General features: G+C 42.6%; 1 protein-coding gene and 1 non-coding gene across 2 annotated transcripts; one reads left to right on the top strand and one right to left on the bottom strand.

Annotated features, from left to right (window-relative positions):
- The first annotated feature begins 3,197 nt into the window (after positions 1 to 3,197).
- Positions 3,198 to 16,085, top strand: LOC124796176 (receptor-interacting serine/threonine-protein kinase 4-like). Its single transcript, XM_047260266.1, has 2 exons — positions 3,198 to 3,343; positions 15,569 to 16,085. The coding sequence occupies exons 1-2, from the start codon at positions 3,198 to 3,200 to the stop codon at positions 16,083 to 16,085; spliced, it is 663 nt and encodes a 220-aa protein (XP_047116222.1).
- Positions 16,086 to 20,419: 4,334 nt separating this feature from the next.
- Trnat-ugu lies at positions 20,420 to 20,493 on the bottom strand. The gene has a single exon. It is a non-coding gene; the product is annotated as a tRNA-Thr (tRNA).
- Positions 20,494 to 24,211: the final 3,718 nt, after the last annotated feature.

Below are 24,211 nucleotides of genomic sequence, written 5' to 3'. Positions count from 1 at the left end.
CACCATGATGCCGGGTGTTGGCCCTGTGTGCCTCGGTCGTATGCAGTCCTGATTGTGGCGCTCACCTGCACGGCGCCAAACACGCATACGACCATCATTGGCACCAAGGCAGAAGCGACTCTCATCGCTGAAGACGACACGTCTCCATTCGTCCCTCCATTCACGCCTGTCGCGACACCACTGGAGGCGGGCTGCACGATGTTGGGGCGTGAGCGGAAGACGGCCTAACGGTGTACGGGACCGTAGCCCAGCTTCATGGAGACGGTTGCGAATGGTCCTCGCCGATACCCCAGGAGCAACAGTGTCCCTAATTTGCTGGGAAGTGGCGGTGGGGTCTCCTACCGCACTGCGTAGGATCCTACGGTCTTGGCGTGCATCCGTGCGTAGCTGCGGTCCGGTCCCAGGTCGACGGGCACGTGCACCTTCCGCCGACCACTGGCGACAACATCGATGTACTGTGGAGACCTCACGCCCCACGTGTTGAGCAATTCGGCGGTACGTCCACCCGGCCTCCCGCATGCCCACTATACGCCCTCGCTCAAAGTCCGTCAACTGCACATACGGTTCACGTCCACGCTGTCGCGGCATGCTACCAGTGTTAAAGACTGCGATGGAGCTCCGTATGCCACGGCAAACTGGCTGACACTGACGGCGGCGGTGCACAAATTCTGCGCAGCTAGCACCATTCGACGGCCAACACCGCGGTTCCTGGTGTGTCCGCTGTGCCGTGCGTGTGATCATTGCTTGTACAGCCCTCTCGCAGTGTCCGGAGCAAGTATGGTGGGTCTGACACACCGGTGTCAATGTGTTCTTTTTTCCATTTCCAGGAGTGTAGTTTGATGACGAAATTGAAATTCCGACATTAGCCACAATTAGCCATCGAAATAAAATTCGGCGGTGACAAGTGAAAACTTATGGCTGAATCCAGGTCTCCCGCTTACATGAGCAGTCGCCTTAAGCGCTTCGGCTACACAACCAGTCTTCAGGGCCAACCCAAACTTCCGACTTGTCGCTCCCTGTCCATTAGTCTCACTGTAGCAGCCTCACGCTGATCCCTGCAAGACACATAAATAGTTTTCTCGTTTAGAGTAGGTTTGTTTCTATCTGACTGTTTGCCAATAAGACCCAATCAATCTGATGAGCTGTGACCATTTAACCTTTGTGAGACTCTTGCATTCAATGGGCAATGTTGGGGTAAGAAAGAAATAAACAACGTAGGGTTAGAAGTTCCATCGATTGCAACACCTTCAGAGACAAAGCAGGAGCTACGACTGGCAAGGATGAGAAGAAAGTCGATAACGCTCTTAGAAAGGAAAGATATCAATATTTGCCCCAATAGATTTAACGAAAAAATGGGAAACCTCAAGTAGGATGGTCAGACAGGGGTTTGAACCACTGTGCATTAACTTCCGAAAAAGAAAATAGTGGTTGGACATGATAAAAAAATATCTTAAGCAAAGCCCAGTATGATTCCTTATATGTAAAGTTACATCTCTGGTGGCACGAAGAATGTGTTTTGTGTTAAGAAATGCACCCAAAGGGTGTGTCCATAGCGGTTGGCATCTATTGTTCAAAGGTTGTGCACAAAAAATTTTGTCGTGTCCTTCCTAATTGTAGCATACGCACGCCAAACGAAACGAGAAAAGCAATTATGATTTTTAGCGTCCTTGTGTGTGTTGTCAGCAATACCTATCTGTGCCGGTCTCGACTCCTTCAGGCACAGAATTTTTCACATCATTTCAGCTACATAAATTCTTCACTGGTTACTGGCGAAAAAGTATTCAGTAGTTAATGTCTCTTTGTGTGTGGTCAATTGTAAATACAGGGTTCGAGTCCCAGTCAGCAGATAACTTTTCATCACGTTATATCCAGTTCATAAATGTACACATCTCGCTACTGGTGAAATAAACCAATATTTAATACGTATTTGAGGCTAGAAAAAAAATTGCATTAGGTGCACAGTTCGAGACGCAGTAAGGCAAAACTATTGGGTTGGTGTACACGTTTGTAGCGTTTTTCCGTAAGTTTAATAAACACAACAGATACCTAAAACAGAGACTTTATTCGTCAATAAAATATTCCCCTTCACTGTTTACAACAGTCTGCAACTTCTGGGGCCACTTTTCGATTACGCGACCGTGGATATCACGTGGTTTCAAGACGAAGAATTCGTCGACCCATGTTCGGAGAGCATTTTCATCTGGAAATGTAGTTCCTTGGAGGTTGTTCGATAGAGAAGGTGAAAATGCGAGGGAGATGAATAAGGTGGTTACGGAAAGATTACTCTACCCAGCTCCTGTGTAGTGTTCTTTGTCAGTCGGCCGTTGTTGTGGAATAGCATCATTTTACGTACACTCCCTGGTCGTTGTTCTTGGATTACGTCTCGGTTGTTGAAAATAAATGTCAGCAGTGGCGGTTACACTCCAGCGAAGCAAGTCGTAGTATACCACACCGTCACTGTTCCACCAGATGCATAACATTATATTTTGTGGATGCACACTCTTCTTTGTAGAGGGAGTTTCTGCTCTATTTTGGCTCAACGATTCCTTTCTTTGCATTATGATAAAATAATGAGACCATTTCCCATGAACAGGCTAGGAATGGTGGGTGTGGTTTACGAGCCATTTGATGACGAGCAAGCAGAGATGCACATGGGCACCTGGTGAGTTTTGTGATTTTGACTTAGAGCGTTCTGAAATGAAATTTATTGTAACAAATGGTTTTCACAAGTGGTCTCTTGTAGTAACCGTTTTGTATAATCAAAAGACTGTACCGAAATGAGAGCAAACTGCAAGACGCATACGTAATGTGGGTTGCAAGCATATCTGGCAGAACAGAATTCAGGTGTTCTGGATACTTTTGAGGTTAATAGTACCTGAGCTGCTCTGTCCAGTAATTCTGTAATTAAGTTTTACATAAGTGTTGGGAATTGTGTGTACCTTTCTTTGTACTTGATGATGATGATGATGATGATGTAGTGAGCAACTGCTGTGGGGAACTCAGGTGGTCAGTCGTTTGCATTAACTGGATCCCTACTCTCATTGTCGGCGTATATGCTACCTTTGTGTGGACGGCCCCTCAGCAGTACCGGCTGCAATGAACCACTCACATTGCGCCTCTCTCTCTGCGTGTGCAGATTACCAGCCGCTACACAGCTTAGGCACACCACTGCCACCACCGCCACCATCACCACCGGCATGGCCGCCACCACCGCCAACACAGCCGCCATCACCAACACCGCCACCACCGCCACGACCTCTGCCGTCACAGCCCACCAGACTCTTGCTGCAGCTGCACCGCCCACGACTCCTCCACCTGATGAAGGCACTGTCTCTCGGATGCGGTGAGTTCCCTAGCTACACACATACACACACACCACACCACACACACACACGCACGCACACACACTCACACACACACACACACACACACACACATACACACACACACACACACATATTACTATTGTGTTGCAGAGAAGGTAGAAAAATTGAAACAGGAAATGTAAAGGCTCAACCTAGATTCAATGAGGGTCAGCAAAGTGAATTGGAAACAAAAGCAGGACATATTGTCACATGAATAATGAGGTTGGAACCATAGGATGTGTTGCGTCTAGGCAAGACAGCCTAGACACAATGAGAGGAAGCCGAAAGGCACGCACTTAAACTCACGCAGGCTGGCGTGAGGTCTGAAACAGGATACGTAATGAATGCTATAAAGAAAAGTACGTAGCTGCTGGAATACTTAACTTTAATCCACAATTGGTGAACATTGGTCTTGTAGATACAGTATTATCATTTCAATATAACTTGGTGATGGCGCCTTGCTAGGGCGTAGCAATTGACTTAGCTGAAGGCTATGCTAACTATCGTCTCGGCAAATGAGAGCGTAATTTGTCAGTGTGGCGTCGCTAGCAAAGTCGGCTGTACAACTGGGGCGAGTGCTAGTACGTCTCTCTAGACCTGCCGTGTGGTGGCGCTCTGTCTGCGATCACTGACAGTGGCGACACGCGGGTCCGACTTATACTACCGGACCGCGGCCGATTTAAAATCTACCACCTAGCAAGTGTGGTGTCTGGCGGTGACACCACAGGATGAGGACATTGTATCAGGAGAGAAAGGTTAATTAAGAACAGGTAAGTAGGTAGCGAGTTATTGAGTAAGTTTAGTGATTTAGTCTCACCAAAATCAGCAAACCAATGTGATAAGTAATTCAGGCATTTAAGCCGATGTCATATGCAGAAACTCTAGTGACAGAGAGTGTAGTGTTGGCAGAAGAGCCAACACTGTTTTTCTAGAGGAGCCCGAAATGCACGCTTTTAATTACACACTGACTGGCGTGAGGTCTGGAACAGGACAATATCCTGAGAATTGCAAATAAAGTACGTAGTTGATATAATACTTAACTTTAATCCACAATTGTAGAACATCGCTCTTGATGATACATGCTTCACATATTAAATATCAATTGAATACGGCGCCTTGCTAGGTCGTAGCAAATGTAGCTGAAGGCTATGCTAACTATCGTCTCGGCAAATGAGAGGGTATTTGTCACTGAACCATTGCTATGAACGTCGGCTGTACAACTGGGCGAGTGCTAGTACGTTTCTCTAGACCTGCCGTGTGGTGGCGCTCGGTCTGCTATCACTGACAGTGGCGACACGCGGGTCCGGCGTATACTAATGGACCGCGGCCGATTTAAAGGCTACCACCTAGCAAGTGTGGTGTCTGGCGGTGACACCACAGAGAGTATGTCTGTGTATGTGTAACTCTCTAAGTAAAAAGAGACGAACTTCTAATACTCGTGGACTATTAGAATGGTCTAGTAGCGGTCAGATAAACACATGTTTATGAAACCATTTGGGGTAGTTAGTAGTAATTAGAGAGGAGAAGGAATCCTAGAATTCGGCATTATATTTCTGCTAGTAACGTGAAACACACTCACCTAGAATCTAAACCGAAGCATTTGTCAGCAGAGGCTCAGTTGTCAGGGTGTGGACAGTCATAGTTTGGCGTAACAGCCAATCTCAGTAACCACACAGAGGCAAAGCAAAAACTCTGCCTTCTGTAGATGATGTTTCTGTCTGTCTGAAAAACAGATTTAGAGTGCCAAGAGCGCCAAAAGTCCTCAATTATTTGTGGTATGCATTCCTTTCTCTGTCTTGCCCTATACTTTTTACCCTCTACAGCTCCCTCTACTACTGTCACAATTATTCCCTGATGTCTTCATGTATACCCTATTATGCTGCCCCTTCTTCTTGTCACAGTTTTCCATATATCGCCATCCTCAATTATTCTGCAGAGTTCGTCCACAGTTCCTCTCTTATAACTCCAATATCCTCCTATAGCACCCCATTTATAATGTTCCGATTCTCTTCTTGTTATTCCCATAATCCATACAGTACTGAGCTCCAAACGTACATTCAGATATTTCTGCCCCAAATTAAGGCCTGCCTTTGTTACCGGTAGTCTTGTTTTGCAAATATGTCCACTTTTCTCTCTGCGGCATTATTCCTTACAACAACCTCGCTTTGTCCCTCAGTGTAAATTGGCTTCACAGGTACCAGAATCCCTATAGTTCGTCTTCTTCGTGGTCCCTAATTTTTTGTTAAGTTTGCTACCAACGTTATATGTGCTACTGCTGAATACTTCCCTCTTTCTTCTGTTCATAATTCTTAATTAGGTGCTCATTCAACAGTTTATTACATTCAGCAACTCCAGTAATTCTTTCTCGCGTTCAGTGAGCATAGCGATACCACCAGCAAATTGCGTCAATGAAATCCTTTTCACCCTAAATTTTAATAATATTTAGGAAGTTTCTTGAGCTCCATCAACGATTCTTTGGTGTTCAGTTTGAATATTTCTGCTGTTGTGTGTAGGGAACCTGCATACTCGAGTTGCTAGACAAACGATCAAACAACTCGTATTAATAAGTTTTATAACAAAAGACAATTACAACAACTTCACTTTGATATGTGTCGTGAGCAAAGGGTGACATACAGAGTAATCAGTCTTCTTCAGAATACACGGACACAACTCTGTGCTACATAGAGAGTGCTAACGAAATGGCTAACAAAAATGTTCAAATGGCTCTAAGCACTATGGGACTTAACATCTGAGGTCATCAGTCCCCTACACTTAGAAACAACTTAAACCTAACTAACCTAAGGACATCACCACATCCATGCCCGAGGCAGGATTCGAACCTGCGACCGTAGCAGGCGCGTGGTTCCACACTGAAGCGCCTAGAACCGCTCGGTCACAGCGGCCGGCAAATGGCTAACACTGAAGCTGCTATACAAGAGGGCTCCCAACAGTCGGGCGCCGCACTTATGTTGTCTTCACGTAGGGGCCGCTGCTGTAGCGTTGTCGTCCTGGAGGGAGGTCGGTCAGCGTGCGATTGGCTGATTTCTTCTCATAGCCTTCTATTTCCTGCATTCCCGACTGGCGTGCCGGCGCTGACTTTACGCCGTAACATGTGCACACTACCTACCTCCCTAGTCTGCATCATGATTGAACAGAGTATCCGCGTCCATAGCTGAGTGGTCAGTGCAGAGAATGCCATGAGAGGGACCCGGGTTCGATTCCCGCCTAGGTCAGTAGTGATTTTCTCCGCACGGGGACTGGGAGTTGTGAAGACTTGCACCAGGCGACCGGCCCACCCAACGGAAGGCCCTCGCCACACGACAATCTTTTTTTATTTTTTTATTTATTTATTTATTTTTGTTGATCAGAGTACTATTCCTTGTTGGTTAATGTACATATTCTATGTTATCTGCTGTTCTCTAGGTCTGATACCTAATTTTTAAAATTTCGTACTTTTTCACTGTTTCACGTTGTCAAAAGCCATTTAAATACGACAAATCTAATATTCTTTTTGTTTTTCTTACGCATTATTTCCACTATCAAGTCGAAGATCAGATCGGTCTCTCTGGATCCTTTACTCGAAATTTAGCGTCCTCTAACAGCTCCTCAGCTTTGCCTTAAATTCTTCTGCACATTATTATTATTCTTGTCAGTAATTTGGATTCATGAACTGCTTAGCTTGTTGAGCGGAAGCTTATTATTAGCCCTTGTTCGCTTCCAGAACGTCTGGGTGACCTTTTTCTGATAGTCTGTTGTTATGACTCCCGTCTCATGGATTCTACAGGCAAACCTGAATAGTCATTTGTTTGTCACCTTCCCCAACGATCATGAAAGCTCCGAGGGAATGTTATCTAACCATTCTGCCTTGTTTGTGTGCAAGTTTTGCAAAGCTTTGTTAAATTCTGAGTCTAATGGTCAGTCACCTATATTTTACAATTCGGCTTCCATTTCTTCTTCTATCACGTCATCTGCTAGTTCCTCCCATTCTTAGAGGTCTTTAATGTATTGTTTTCTACCATTTACTCTCTCCTCCGCGTTTAACAGTGGAATTCCTTTCGAACCCTTGTTGACATCTTTGTATTTCATTTCACCACAGGTGAATGTGTCCTACCTATGATCATTCCTTTTTCGATTTCTTTTAATTCTTCCTGCAGTCCATCAACTTTTATTTCCCTCAAACTTCAGATTGATTTCATTCTTTAGTGAGCCGCAATGCTGAATTCCTATCTTTTTCAGAATATTTTTGTAATATTTCTTTTCTTTGAACAGTTTAACTATTTTTTCCGTTTGCCAAGGGTTCTTCAGAGATCCTTTCCTTGTACCGACATTTGTCTGTCAAACATTGGTTGTTGGCCTTTTCATAGACGTCAACCGCTGTTTGGTTGAACTTCCAACTAAGGCATTCATTTCCGAATTATCTACAGCCTCATAGAAGTTAAAACCCCCATTCTATTTCTCAGTACTTCAGTATCCAATTTATTTACACACTGATTCCTCGCAATAATTCTTTTAAGCTTCGCTTTACTCATCATCATAACTAAACTGTGATCTGACTCTACATCCGTTCCTGGGTACGCTTTACAATTCAGTATGTCATTTCAGAATGTATGTCTCGTCGTGATGTACTCCAGCTGGAATCGTCTTCACCAAGTACATCTGCCTCCCCTCTTAAAAGCCGAAAACACTCAGACACAGAAAGAGTCATACGAATGTCGCAAAATACAGGGTGTAGACTTGCAGCAAATCTGCCATTCAGGACATGTGTTGGAATGGTGCAGGAGGTCTCTCCCTCAGGGAATAGAAGCTGCTAATTAAAGAGCTGCTAATTAAAGAGCTGCTAATTAAAGAACAGGTCCCAGGAAATGCACTTGAGTGATGATTGTACATGGTAAACCAAATTTCTTTAAATGTTTTCGAGAGGTGCTGCCCCACAGCTCGTAAAAATTCTTAAACTGATTATTAAATTAAAAATTTCATTAGTGGCTTGAGGTGGTAATCAAGACTTTTTCAGTCGTAAAATGTCACTGATCCTTATCAGTTGACTGTCTTCTACCGTTATAACAGCTATAAAGTTGTACACATGCATTTACCAACCATGATGGGGTGACTGTACAGCTTATGGGACCTAAGGTGTCGACGAATTTACCATACAGCTGAGCAAATTTTTTCCTGTGACAGATTAAGTATGATCTATAACGAGGCAACAAACAGCTGCTGTTGAATTGTGATCCGCAAATGCGCTTTACAGTCTGCAGCACGCATAAGACAAAAAATGAATTACAACAGCTACTGAAGATTTGGGTCATTCAAATAATTCCACTGATCATGATCTATGGCGTTTAGGCTGCCGTCGGTGAATCCGGAAAGTATTCATATCTACGATTTAGCTTCGATCTCTATTTACAGAAATGCAAATAAAGTTCGTTCCTGTTCTGTGTCTTTGAAAAGGAAGTAGAAGACGCTCAGTATACAGCTAAGCGAGGAAACGTTTTTCCTGCCACTAAATATAGACGTGACAACATCCCACAATACTTTTGGCAACACCGACCTTCGACTTAGTTCCTGTAGTGGCAGATAATAATCCTGATACATTCGCTTGATATTTTCCTGTCATTTTGATTACATATTCTGGGTGGTTATCACGTAAGGGGTGGTACAGGTTAGAACTTCTATGTTTCCGAGACCAGGAAGCTCTTTCCAAGTTGAAATTACAACCACTTTCGTCTTTCACACTGAAAATTATCCAACTCGCCCATCATTGAGGCAAGGAAAGAGCTCCACGTGACAGTTGTCCGCTAGCTCAGGGGTGAAATGTTAATCCCCCAAAGGGCCGTCTGTGGTAGCAGTCGGCTAAAATCTCGCTGGAAACAAAAGTTGTACTTCTGTGAAAAGTTATCCTCAGGCAGATCGACAGTAAGCAAAAAATCTTTCTCCCACATAAGTTTTCTTCCTACCTTGATTCAGTGCATTGTAGATCTAAAAGTGAAAAACTTTCAGATATACGAACTTGTTATTGCTGATTTTTCTGCTTTAGTAGAGATACTCTTTAGTTTTCTATGCAGAATCAAATGTAGTGACTTAACTGGGGTACTGAATAATTTGAAAACTTGATTTCGTTACTTGTGTGCACACACCGCTACTTTTCCATACTTTCGTGGTTGTCCTGTAACGCAACTTCATTATGACTGTGGGCTACACATAGTCAAAGTTGTTTTTACACAGAAAGTGCACAATATCTTGCTAATTCGTGACAATTTATGCGCGTTTGTGTTATATGAAATTTATTTTATTGTAGAGGACTTTTGTTGTAAGGTTGGCAAGATAAGTTGCAATTCATTTGTTTTAGTACAGCGTTCACTTTATTGCGTTTTTTTCGTTGTTTTAATGAACACGACAGATAAACATAAGAAATACGTTATCATCAGCAATATGGTCTCCCGCGTTATCTAACATTATCGAACTTGCACCGTACTCATTCGCTTGTTTCATTTTCTTCGCCGCTTTTTGAGTGTTTTTTCCTTTGCTCTTCCATAAGATTTCCTTGCACTACTTGCTTTTATGATTTGAAACTGTTCGTTATTCGCAGTGTATGAAAAGTTCTTATGGATGTTCGTGTCTCCTAATCGGTGTTTATTGGTGTTATTATGTAGGCGATGCCAATGAAATCATTCTTAAGGAAATCTGCTTCAGGTGAACAATGTGAACAAGAATGTTGTTTAGTCATAACATTAACAGTGTCAGGTAGCCCTAAAAAAAAAAAGCGAACCAAAACCACTTCTGGTGAATGAGCTGTATGTCTACAGTACACGTAAGACACAAAAACAGAAGTAGGTACAAAAGTTAAAGTTACTGAAGAGGTGGACCATCCAAATAATTCCCTCTGGTCTTTATTTATGATGTTTGATTTACAGTCGCTGAGTCTGGATATTATTCGCAACTGTGGTGTAGTTCGAAATCAAAGTTTCATAAATGCGAATGAAACACCGTGGGCTATGTTTCAAAACTTTCGATTGCCGGTAACGCGGTAGCAGCTTTGCCGCGTTTCCGGAAGTCGTGCTTCCCTAGTGCTAGCCAGCTCAGTACAGCAGCTGAGCAAACGTATTCTCCCTGTTGCTAATCTAATGCAGAATTGGTAACATTGTAGAATACATTTGGCAACTACGTGATCGTCGCTTTACTTCCTGGTGTGGTTCAGAATCGTTCTGTTAAATTCACCTGATATTTTGTTGTCACGTTTGATACATAATCTGACTGATTCTCACGTAAGATTTATCAGTGGGGTGTCAAATTTATAATGTGATCCCAGAAAGGTCATTCCATACAGAATAAATTACGGTCTCATATTTAACGTTACTTAAGTCTCACTATTACTGAAGAATATCGCAGTGAGAGCGCACAAGTAACAGCAGTGGCTCGCTAGCTAAATTTCGGTCAGAGAGTTAGGTGCCCTCTGTAATACAAAAAACTGGGTGTCATATGGATGTCTGTCCCAAACAAATGTAAGGAACATTATCGAACAAAATGAGATTGAAAGAAATGGTAACGTGGATGCTTTGTGTGGGGAACTCTGCATTGGCTCCAGGTTCTATTCGCGCGAGAAGCCTGAATTAACGTCACCTTCTTAAAGAGTCATCGCAATTTAAGTATAGTACCCCCTTGATCTAAAGGTGAAAAATTTAAGAAATTGTGACCTTGTACCCTTTTCGAAAATTATATTTTCCTGCTGATAACGACATAAATCTCAATTTTTTGAATACACAATTTAGTTGATTACGTGTGTCATTGAATAATTTGTTAACTGAGTTTCTTTTTGGGTTTACTCTCACTGCAAAGTTTATATATTTTTGTTGTAATCGCGAAATGCTTCTTGGGTAGGACACAGGGCAGGCCATATGGGGGACAAAAGTGCATAATAACCTGCTAATGCGTGTTGTTTTGTGCAGGCTCGTGTTACAGATACTATCTGATTTATTAACTTAGGCTTTGGCCATATGCGTCTTCTGGCAAGCTGTAGTTAATATGTATTAGAGGAGAGCATATTTTTATAGCGTTTCTTGTCGTGTTTATAACAAAACAAAAACACAAGATAGAAAATAATCGTCAACAATATATTCCTAACTTCCCCATTAAGTATAACAGTTTGACAATGGTGATGCAGTTTTTGGATTTCTCACCAGTAGAGAGCTACTGGTTTTGAGATCTAGATGTCGATAATCCAGGTTTAAACTACTTTTTCGTCCACAAAGAAATGTTCTTGATGACTGTTCGATAACAAGCGAGTAAGATTGACTCCTGAGGGCGCTAAACCTGAAGAAGTAGTGCGATGTGGATTGCTTTCCAGCCAAACTCCTGGACACTTTGTTTTGTGAAGTCAGCAGAGTGTAGACGGGCGTTATTGTGCAGCAGCAACACCACCTGCAGTTTCCCTGGTCGCTTTTCGTATCTCGCGACCGCAAGGTGCCTCTGGTGTTGAGACAGATCGTAACTACGATGGACATATCACTGGGATGCAGTTCCTTACACAAAACGTCTTATTTGTGCCAGTAGATGCATAACATTACATTTTAATTGACCCATACTGGCCTCTACTTCTGATTTTTTTATTGGCGCCAGACATTATTTTCTTCTTACGAGGTTAATTCACAGTGCTGTCCGTTATTTCCTTTCTCTTTCTTTAATTGTAGTTCGCCTGCCTGACAGACGGTCTGTTAACATCTCTTTTTCAGGAACGTTATCAGGAACTGCTAGAGGTATCAAGTTGAAATTTGAGTCAAATACTAATGTCTACGGTCTTTGGTGGTGCAGAAATTTAGGATTCTTAGTCAATACAATAAAATGATACGGCCATATTTATCACATATTTTGACACTCGAAAACTCAGTCATGTAATCCGACAGATGGAGAGCTACACTACTGCCCATTAAAATTGCTACACCAAGAAGAAAAAATGCAGATGATAAACGGGTATTCATTGGACAAATATATTATACTAGAACTGACATGTGATTACATTTTCACGCAATTTGGGTGCATAGATCATGAGAAATCAGTACCCAGAACAACCATCTTTGGCCGTAATAACGGCCTTGATACACCTGGGCATTGAGTCAAACAGAGCTTGGATGGCGTGTACAGGTACAGCTGCCCACGCAGCTTCAACACATACCACAGTTCATCAAGAGTAGTGACTGGCGTGTTGTGACGAGCCAGTTGCTCGGCCACCATTGACCAGACGTTCTCAATTGGTGAGAGATCTGGAGAATGTGCTGGCAAGGGCAGCAGTCGAACATTTTCTGTATCCAGAAAGGCCAGTACAGGACCTGCAACATGCGGTCGTGCATTATCTTGCTGAAATGTAGGGTTTCGCAGGGATCGAATGAAGGGTAGAGCCACGGGTCGTAACACATCTGAAATGTAACGTCCACTGTTCAAAGTGCCGTCTATGCGAACAAGAAGTGAGCGAGACGTGTAACCAATGGCACCCCATACCATCACGCCGAGTGATACGCCAGTATGGCGATGACGAATACACGCTTCCAATGTGCGTCCACCGCGCTGTCGCCAAACACGGATGCGACCATCATGATGCTGTAAACAGAACCTGTATTCATCTGAAAAAATGACGTTTTGCCATTCGTGCACCCAGGTTCGTCGTTGAGTATACCATCGCAGGCGTTCCTGTCTGTGATGCAGCGTCAAGGTTAACCGCAGCCATGGTCTCCGAGCTGATAGTCCATGCTGCTGCAAACTTCGTCGAACTATTCGTGCTGATGGTTGTTGTCTTGTAAACGTCCCCATCTGTTGACACAGAGATCGAGACGTGGCTGCAGGATCCTTTACGGCCATGGGGATAAGATGCCTGTCATCTCAACTGCTAGTGACACGAGGCCGTTGGGATCCAGCACGGCGTTCCGTATTACCCTTCTGAACCCACCGATTCCATATTCTGCTAACAATCATTGGATCTCGAGCAGCAGTGTCGCGATACGATAAACCGCAATCTCGATAGGCTACAGTCCGACCTTTATCAAAGTCGGAAACGTGATGGTACGCATATCTCCTTCTTACACGAGGCATCACAACAACGTTTCACCAGGCAACGCCGGTCAACTGCTGTTAGTGTATGAGAAATCGGTTGGAAACTTTCGTCATGTCAGTACGTTGTAGGTGTCGCCACCGGCGCCAACCTTGTGTGAATGCTCTGAAAATCTAATCATTTGCATATCACAGCATCTTCTTCCTGTCGGTTAAATTTCGCGTCTGTAGCACGTCATCTTCGTGTTGTAGCAATATTAATGGCCTGTAGTGTACATAGATGTCGGTGTTGGTGGCCTAGGGGGTGTCCATGGTAGCTCAGTGTGCTTGCTCAGGGGGCTGGCCGATCTCCGTAAAAAAAGAAAATGGCTGAAGTATTCAACGATGAAGTTGAAGGTTTTAAATGTTCGAATGTGTTTGATATCTTATGGGACTTAACTGCTAAGGTCATCAGTCCCTAAGCTTGCACACTACTTAACCTAAATTATCCTAAGGACAAACACACACACCCATGCCCGAGGGAGGACTGGAACCTCCGCCGGGATCAGCCGCACAGTCCATGACTGCAGCGCCTTAGACCGCTGAAGGTTTGTGGCGTGGTGTCCACACAGACAAAATTATGAGAACAGTGACGCACAATATGGAAAAAAGCTGCAAAGTGCGTGCCTGCAAACAGAGAAGTCACCGGATCGGGTCTTGGACAGGTCACGGATTTTTCAGTCTCCCGTCTCATCTTGTCTTGACTTCGGATTCCAAGTTAAACAGATAAACTTCCAGAATAAATAATAGTACTATTTATTATAATATTGTTACTATTATATGCGAACATAATCTAAGTTTTGACAGAACCCTCAGAGCACGAGCTCTGCTCGCCCATTTCTAGTTTTTTTAAGTAAAATCTACTGTCGTGCATTAGATACACCAATACTCTTCGCACTTTGTCATCGTGCTACTGCTTAAAAATGACCATTTCTGACGTTTGGTTGTGCTTATTTAAACATTCGATTAAGTGGTCAGTTCCAATATTCGGTCAACACAAATTTCATGCCACCTCATTTCAAGTTTAAACATGCACATGCTTTGTTACTTGTGACCATATTTAAAATATTTTGTTTTTAGTTGTATTCCCAGCAAAAAAAAAAATTCGTCGTATAATTTCAAGGTGAAAATTTCCTTTTGAAATGGCATTTATAGTAATAAATTTGAATTTACTAACGTAATGGCTGCGTAATCTCTAATAACATGTTTTCTGGTATTTGCATTCTCGTGGTATTACTTTGCTTCTAGACTGATAGCCATGCAGAGCAGTTGTCTCTTGTGCCCTCTTGCAGTAGCCATTTTGAATAGGTAAGCAACTGTACTGAAGAGAGAGCAGAGGATCTGTGTTTTGTGGTTTGCATACAAATCAGGCAAAATACAATTCAGGTCTTTCAGATACTTTGACCCTGACAGAACATGTTAAACACATGTGCATATGGTATCAGACACACCCATCCACACACACACAAACACACATACACACATACAACCATACACACACACACACACACACACACACACACACACAGTTTTTTACGGCGGAGGTATGGTCAACTCCCTCTTTGTTATGTCTGAAATGTTTCGACCAAATCTTTGTCTGTGTGTAAGAAACTTTCAGTATTGGTGAGGCTGTGCCAAGAAACTGGCCAATAATTATATTGAAATTTTTTTGGCTGCATATCAAGGAAGTGGTTCTCTGCAAAATGGGAGATGGGATTATTCTTATGTATGACCTCTGGCAGCTAAGCTGCTCACAGAAAATTAGTATTATTTGCAAGAAGCATGTGTTATAGTGGATGTGAGTGATGGGTTAGCTACAGCATTCTGAGATCAAAGGTGACTTCCAGGAATCAATGTGATAAAATGTGACAACATAATTACTTCAGTGGTTGTATACAGCAATTTTTAATGAACGATGAATAAAGATTTTTTGTAAGTGGGCTAAAATTGCTGCACCTTAATACACACAGAGTTCCAGACTGTTTTGTATTGTAGAAGTGGGATGTATTAGATTTGTTCCAGGACAGATCTGTATTCAGAACAGTTCTTTTTTCTTGTATCGCAGTTTTCCTCATTATATGTGTGTTGGTGTTTGGAGTAGGGAGTGGGCATGTCTGTGTTTTGTGCAGGAGCCTCTCTGGAGAGCAGAGAGTATGGAGGCTGATCCAGGCGGCTCGGCAGGGGGCAGTATGGGAGCTAAGGGCACTGCTCGCAGTGGGGGCGGACGTGGGGGCGATGGGCGGAGGTGGGTGGACCGCCCTGCACTGGACAGCATGGGAGGGACATGTGGAGACGGCGAGGTGCCTACTGGAGGCCGGGGCGCCAGTGGACGCCTGGGACGGCGGTCTGAAGAGGACGCCTCTGTTCTGTGCTGCACAGAGGGGCCATGCAGCTGTGACGCAGCTGCTGCTATCGGCCTCCGCCGACCCAAACTTCAAGGATGTGGATTGGTGGACGCCGTTGCACTTTGCAGCTCAAGGTGGCAGCCCAGAAGTGGCAGCTGCACTGCTCGAGGCGGGGGCCGACCAGGAAACCAGAAATGATGATGGGGACACAGCCCTGGACATCGCCAGGCAGTGTAACAGGCGGCGGCTGATCGAGATGCTGTCATCAGGCAGCCAGTCCAAAAAACTCCCTCTGCAATAAAACTAAAACAGGCTCTCCACATCTTGATGTTTTTTAAATAAAGAATTCAAAACGTCAATCCTATTCTCACCCACTAATTGTACCTCTCCTCTAGTAGAGTACTATATACAAATACTATACTAACACTGCATGCAACCTTTCTCTCAAGAAAAATGTCTCGAGCACACTCCTAGATTAAACTTTGCAAATGTCAGCAAGAACTGAAAAATAACTCAGTTCATTACAAATAAATACCACTACTTCATAACATCTGAAGACTGAAAAGTAGTTCACACCAGCCTACAAGGTGTTACAGCAGACTATTGTTATTAGTAGTATACAGAGATCTCTGCTATATGAGTTCTATCAGAAGAATTTTCATGTCTGATATCAGACACAATTTACTTCTGTATATTGAGCAAACATTTGACAGTACTGTACTTCCTGTGTTTCATTATGGTGTGAACTTAGTAGCAAGCGCTTATCATCAGGAATTATACAGCCAGTCCACATTTAACTGAAGAGAAACAAAGCAATATCTAATATCTTACAATTCCTACACAGCTGTAATGCTGCTCTTGCAAAACGCATCACCATCAATCAGATGATGTGGATTTTCACTCTGATACTACAGGATAACACAGGAAACCTCCCCTCTTTTTTCCACATTCCCCCCTGTCGGTCTGCAGTGCACTTCCCTCAGCCAGGCGCTGCATCGGTTGAGCGGCTGCAGGGGCCGCCACGCAACCCGCTGCGCCTTTGCTGCCAGCCCGCTCACTGCCCCAGACGGCGGGCGGTCTGCTCTGCGGAACTACGGCTCTCACCGACTCTGTGACCCACACCAGAATGTCACTTCTATTCCACTACTAAAGAACGAAAACCAAAGGTGTTAGTTCTATTCCATGAAATGACTATGCACGTAGAAAGAACTTCACAATTTGTGAAAATAAATAAGGCAACAATATGGCCAGCAGTCCCAATGGTTAAACACCAAATTACAGCTGAGTACCAAATGGCCCCTACAGCGTAACTTTGAGGCTCCCATACAGCAGCAATATAATATAAACCTGCTAAGACTTAGGAAATGTAGCAGCAAAATTTACAGATAGTTGAGTGTAGAACATTTCATCTACGACAACACAAAAGAAGCGTTTTGATTATAGCGGAAAACAGTCTCTAGACACAGTAAAATAGTTGGAAATTAACGATACTACATACGAAATGTAAAGGAAATTCTGTCCTTATACTATTGTTGTCTGTACTTCATGTAAAAAACTACAACAACCAAAGGAATTGTAATTCTGTTTGAAACAGAACACTGAGGGTCAAATTTCAACACAAGACCACAAAACAAACTTCACAATGTCGCACACGAATCCCGACACTCATCAGTCAGAATAATACAGCTGAGACCGTAATGCAAGTCATGGAAGTACAGGTAATAAAATTATATTAGCATTGAGTCAGCAGTCGAGTAATAAGTGTCGTGAACAGTGTATGTCTGACAACTGAATTACTATTATGTCACTCAATTCCCTGATATTTGACTTGCGTTGAGCTGAGGCGTAATTGTTTATAGCAGGATTGCAACAGTGGGAACTGTATGATCGGCACCTGACAAGGAGCTCAGGCATTATACTGTAAGATAACCCGCTGGCAACTTTTCTTGTTGTGGTGCTCACCATTAAATCTCTGTGGCCCCCATGCTGCAGAGAGTTGCGCCGATGAGGTCACTGTCTTCGGAATCAAACAGATCTTAAGTTCTAATAATTCGTCAGCATTTTTTAAAAATAGCAACTGTTCCATATCGACACAGGTATCAACAGCCAGAGCTGACACTAAACTTTTTAGGCCCTGGGTAAATGTTCTTAGGCCCCTCCTACAAATTTTTTATTTTAAACTTTGTTAATTTGGATAATGTCAGAAAATTTTAATGCAAATAGCTCCTTTTTTTAAGGAACTTCCTTAATTCGATATGTTACCAATTTGTACTTCCTCTCTAGTTTTTTTAGAAGCTAACGCTTTTATAATCCTGGTGAACATAACGAGCAGACAAACTCTGACCCTTTTGTGATCGTAGCTGATCCACCAAGCCGCTCTTGCCCCACTGTCGTTCTGTAAGCGTTCTTAACTCTTGCAAGAGTACTCAATGACCTGTCTGCTCACCATTATTGTTGTTTGCAGTATGTTATTAAAATTGCACTTATGAAGAGCATTGAGAAGTTACAGAAGAAGAAGTCACTCAAACCAAAAATTAGCTGCATGAATCTTTTTTAACCGCAAAATTTCTTTTTTCAAATCCTGCATATTAACATCTATGCTGTATAAAGATTTTGAATTTTCTGTGTTCTCTGATAGTGGACAAAGGTGTTTACTTATGTAGTTCCATAAGAATCCAAACCTGTCCTTGTTGTCTATGGCAGCATACCTTATAGTTGTAGGAAACGCAACTGCATAATACAATCTAAATACTTAGTTTAAAACTGTCTCTTGGGGTCATGTTTAAATCTTGTTCTGGTGTCTCATTTACAAGCAATTTCCTTTTGCCTTTCCGTTTCTCTGTGTCGTGAATCGTTATATTCAATTCAGGTTTTATTTCAATATATTCTGCTACTTCCCAACTTTCGACGTAAATAGTATCGCAACTTTTCCCATTTGCTTTAATACTTCCATCATAATCTTAATAATTGAAATTAGGTCACATATTGCTGTTCTCTCGCTTGAGGCACAATGCTACGTATGTTTCTTCCAGGTAAAAACTTGTACGACACTGAAGACATCAAGACACACTGAAATGATTTCAAATACTTCTGAACGCTTTTCATCTCAGTGTGCGCCCCCACAGCCGAAGTTATTGTCAAGTTCAGCTGCCCTTTGTAATGTTGGCAAAATGCTCAGCAAATGGACGCATAGCAGCTATCCGCACCGACGATTTCTTTGCCGACGTCCCGCGAACGGGTGATCCAATATTTCATTTTAAAACTTTTCATCTTTGGAGACTAGAATGAAAATAATAGATTCTGAAATGATTCCGAAGATAGTAACTTCATCGGCGCAACTTTCCGTGACATGGACGCCACAGAGATTTAATGTTGAGCAGCACGAGGAGAAAAGTTGTCAGTGGGTTTTCTTTCAGTACAAACGCCTGAGCTCTCTGCTAGGTGCCATTTATACAGCTCCAGCTGTTGTAACCTTGCTATAAACAATAACGTCTCAGCTCAAAGCGAGTCACATTACTGACTGACTGACCCGTCTTCCGGTCAGTCATCAACGTCGAGAAAACGCTCTCTAATACTATATTTTTATCGAGGGTAACGTAGCTCAGTACAAAAAACATTTTGCTCTGTTTGTGCTCCACCGGGAGTCGCATCCACCATAACAGAAAAGAATTCACTACTTTTTATCTCTGTTAAGAGAGTCTGGCTTACACTTTCCAGCTATTTCAATAAATTCTTCCTGGATATCGTGTGATAGATTATGAACCACGCATTTTCCTTCGTTGTTATGACGCATCAGTTTTTCTTAAATGCTCTTTTATAGGTGGATCAAAGTTGGCCAAAACCGTAAGATGCCCTATTCTACAATCTCCGACTAAGTGACTATGACCTCTCAAAGCTAAACCTTCAGCGAGAAAAGAGAATCGCTTCGATTACGTGATGTAACAGTCGTTCCGATACTGCCCTTTTCTTACGCTGTTTCAGTCTAAAAGATTTTCCATCGCTGAACTTCTGTTTAGCGTATTTTTTTATTTGCGCCATTACAAGTTTATATTTTCTGATCAGCTGCCCCACTGATCATTGGCCCCACTTCTCGTTTTAGCTTTCTCCGGCCTCTGCATAATCCCCAGTCGCAGCCTAGAGCCAAATCAGACTTACGAGAGATCCATGCATAGCGAGAACACTCGGCAAGCGAAACAGTTGCACGCTTGTTTTCGTTAGCTCGAAAAAGGCCACCCCCTTCTTGCAGTATCCCCATACTTTAAGGTGTGCTCGGACACATATGTAAGGAGAGGTTGATCACTTTCTCGGTCCCACGGTGGTGTTTTTGGTGTTTGCTTAGGTCATCGCCTGACAGCTTATTCTAGCTGTAAACTGCTGAAACGCTTCTTTTTCACTCCACACACCCATATCGAAACTTATAAGCTTCTCATTCTCTGTCCAGCTAGCCGTTTAAACGCGTTCAGTTTCTGGAACGAGTTTGTCACAGTCTCTGGACTGCTCTAATATTGTCACTTTCGCTTTTCTGTGCACATTTCTGAGCACAGACGCCACCCTTATTGCGAAATGGTAATGAAATCACGGCCCTAGGCTGTGGACAGGCGTTGATATACATCACTGAGGACAGTTGAATATGTGTGCCCCGACCGGGACTCGAACCCGGGCTCTCCTACTTACATGGCAGACGCACTATCCATCTACGCCACCGAGGCCACAGAGGAGTGTGGGACTGCAGGGATGTCCACACACGACATTCGTAGTGCAACTTCCCATTACACTCATTACTCGCGGCAGACAATCTTACCGAGTCCTGTAAGAGTTCGGGAAATGCGTGTGCATCCAGCACAGAAGAAGGTCAATGGCCGGTTAGCCTTAACTATATGAAGATGGTATCTGTTCTTTCGCACATGTCCGAAAGAACAGATACCATCGTCATACACTCTTACTGCCGTCTCTCTCTCTCTTCTCTCTCTCTCTCTCTCTCTCTCTCTCTCGACTGGCGTGGTCGGGTGGTCGCATTTCTGCACTGCCTATGCCACAAAGAAGCGAAGCCACACGGGGACTCACCAACAATCGTTCTTCCCACTAATCATTCGCGTCTGGTAATTGAAAAGAACAGAAAGTGCCAAGCTCAGGACAAGAGATACAGTTAATACTGCACTTTCAACCAATTCTGAGCTATGTTTGAAGGTTCAAATCTCTAGCTCATTGGGAAGTTAGTTCCCTGACGGCTAAACATATCTCCTACCATCCTGCTTGTCCCTCCTTGCAGAGATCTGGCACTGTGGTCCTACATCGACTCAAAGAGCCAGATCTTTCGAAAGAGTGGATAATGGATAATTCGGAAAAAATGAATGGTAGCTCATCTGATTTCAAAATGCGTTTCTGGTGGCTGTTATGAGCTGGAAGAAAATTCTGCACTAGGCTGATGCAATGGCGCCTCACATCACATCCTTAAGAAAAAGTTTCCCAAGCTACAAAAATGTGTTATAGACCATGTGTATTTGCAAACCTTATTAGTACATAAAGCTTTCCTCGTCCATGAAAATAGAAAATAAAGAAATCTCCGTCTGCTTTCCAATTTATTGGCCATCAGGCAGTATCCAGTCAGTCATTTTAATAGTAATGGCTCTGAGTGGAAAAAAAAAATAGTTTGACTTTGTTGGGAATCGACCCAAGAATCTTCGCGACAGAATCTGCTGCGCTAACTACACAGCTATCCAGGCAAACGAAAAATCCAGCTCTTCAGAACGATACATAAATGCAGAAAACACTTCCCACATGTTTCCAATCTTGATTTCAAAAGAATATCTCAAATTTCAGAAGCTCAATAAAAGTTCACATGCTTTTGAGCGAGTTGTTATTGCTTATCCTTTGACTTAGCATTGCACTCTTAAGGTGTTACCAGCAATCATAAAAGCTGCTGCCTTCAGCCACTGCGTGGTCAAAGCATGTCGCATAGCAAACCAGGCATCACTCTCCTCCTAATAGTTCAGCGCTCTCCACCACTCTCACGGCTCGGATCGTTGGCTGTCTCGCTAGCTCACTGCTCCCCACCACTCTCAGGGATCAGATTGGAAGATAACTCACCAGCTCACTCCTCCTCATCATTCTTAAGGATCAGATTACAAACCAGCTCACTGCTCCTCACCAAAGCAACTAGCTCTCGCAGACGAAATCGCACGGAGCAGAGCACACAGCGACTTGCAGCTCGAGGCGTCACTCTGTCCTCTGTGCTCTTGGCACAGTGAAACAACTTGAAACTCGCTTTTGAGATAGAGCAGATCTCCATCCGAGCTTGGCTCTTAATTCTTTGTACCATTATTTGATCTGTTCTAATCGTCATCTTCTTTTGTTGTTGCTCTTCTGCTTTATTGTTGTGTGAGAGTTTTAGTTAGGTGTACTATTATGTCTTCTTCTATGTCTGTTGCATTTGTAGTTGCTTTTGTTGGTGTGTTGCACCTTTTAATTACTTTGGGTGGATACGATATTAAATGTAACGATTATTTTAACATACATGATAGTCCATGTATACACGTTGTCTCAGGAGGAATGGTCAATATTCAAAGATATAACGGGAACGATTATTAGAGGCAAAAAAGTAAATGTCGACATATGCCCTGTTCCAAACGGTTTCTGAGACGAAACATATTTAAAGTTAATTTTGTATGTTTCTCTTGAATAACATGAAATCTGCGGTGTCTAGCGAAAACTTGTTGCAGTACAAAATTAAACTACATTAAATTTCCTTTAAAAGGGTCCTATTCATTTTTTTCTCAAGGACTTTTAAGTTGCGTGAAGAGAGCGAGAGAATATGTAAATTCTTGCACAATTGAAGTTTGAGGGATTTCTCGATTTCATAGACCACATGTCCTATATCAAATTATTTGTCTCGAGTTCTTCTACACTAGTTTGGTACATTGTAAACAATGACAATGTACTAATTAACGTTCTATCTTGGAAACCATTCAGAAGAGTGCATATGTCCACATGAAGTTTCTTGCTTCAAATGATCACTTGTTTCATATGCTTCAATATTGACCATTTGTCCTTGTACATCCTGTATATTATGTTTCATTTTTTATTTATTCATTTAACCTGAACAGATTAATGCCCTCAGGACACCTTATACATTGGACCAGAGTTTTATATGTGATTACAAAAGTTATTAAAATCACAGTTACTTAAAAAATCATAATATTTTCAATATGATATCTCTTCTTCTTCTCTTTGCACATCGTAGGCATTTGTCTGTTACACCATCTTGACTGCTGATTTTCCTCGGGCTTCCTCAACATCTTCTGATCACTGGGTAATAATTATCACCAATTTTGGTAATCTGTCATCATCCATTCTTTTGACATAATCCTTCCAGTCGTTTCTGTATTCTTTAATCTGCTCATTTAAGTTTTTCACTCTCAGTTCTTTTCTGACTGGATGTACCCAGCTACTCTTCTTAGCAATAGGAGCTCTAGTGCTTGTATTCCGATGGGAACGAGTGTTTCTATTGTGTTGTTCTTGAAAGAGATTCAAGATCTAGGGAGCAGTAGTTATTATGAACAGTAGTAGATCAACAACAAGCTTGAGTATTTGGACTGCAATGCTGTCCTGTATAGCAAATGCTGAGCTGAAGAATTTTTTCACAGAGTTGTCAGCTCAAGAAAGAATTTTTCGCAACTACTGTCATTTACCTCCGCGAAATAATCAGTAAGTCTATGTCTTGTCTACAGTTCAGTGAAGGTTATTATTAAAGTCAAGTACTGGTTTAGTTCCTTGGTTATCATATGGGAATCAGCTGCAGCTTCTACTTTGCCTATCCTTCCTTAGATCACACAAGCTTTTCCGCAGAGCATCTGATATATATTTTTAGATGAATGAATTGGCATGTCTGAGTTATCGTTTCTCTCAGTTTGATTTATTTCTGCATGTAATCAGTTTTATTTTCAGAGGTAGGAGGTCGTTTGTGAGTCTGATGTGCAGTGTCTGACATTCATGGACTGTTCTAGGTCTTCCGCTAGCCAAGGTGCAGGTTATCCCTTCAGGTTTCCAGTCTTTGGGGGAGCATATTTATTATGGAACAGAGATAGTTTGGTAATGAGGTTGTGAACTGATATTCCAGGTACGAATTTCTTTGCTTGTCGATTTCGTGGCAAATATATGTATAGGGGGCTGACTACAGCTGCATTATGGGTGGATGTAAGCTAAAATACTTTCGCATTTGAAGAAGAAACCACAGACTTGTATTTCACAGTGAAGGGGCAGAACATTTATGTTAGTGTTCCTAGCATTATCTCTATGATCCCTAAGTAGAATCGAATTTTGGAAGGTCAGTTAAGCTATCCCAGCTACTTTCGGAGGTCTGTAGAAGACGCACATTAGGCAATTTTTTTAAAGAAATTTGATATTTACGAACATATATTTGTCTTGTTT

This window comes from Schistocerca piceifrons, chromosome 4, assembly GCF_021461385.2.
Source record: "Schistocerca piceifrons isolate TAMUIC-IGC-003096 chromosome 4, iqSchPice1.1, whole genome shotgun sequence".
NCBI lineage: Eukaryota > Metazoa > Arthropoda > Insecta > Orthoptera > Acrididae > Schistocerca > Schistocerca piceifrons.
The sequence above is the reverse complement of the archived record's forward strand: the minus strand, read 5'-3'. Positions and strand labels throughout refer to the sequence as shown.

What these genes read in the sequence shown, in the direction of transcription:
- LOC124796176 (XM_047260266.1), top strand. Translation starts at nt 3,198, where the DNA reads ATGGCCGCCACCACCGCCAACACAGCCGCCATCACCAACACCGCCACC. An exon ending in GGCACTGTCTCTCGGATGCG is followed by an intron (nt 3,344 to 15,568) that starts GTGAGTTCCCTA and finishes TGTTTTGTGCAG; the next exon opens with GAGCCTCTCTGGAGAGCAGA.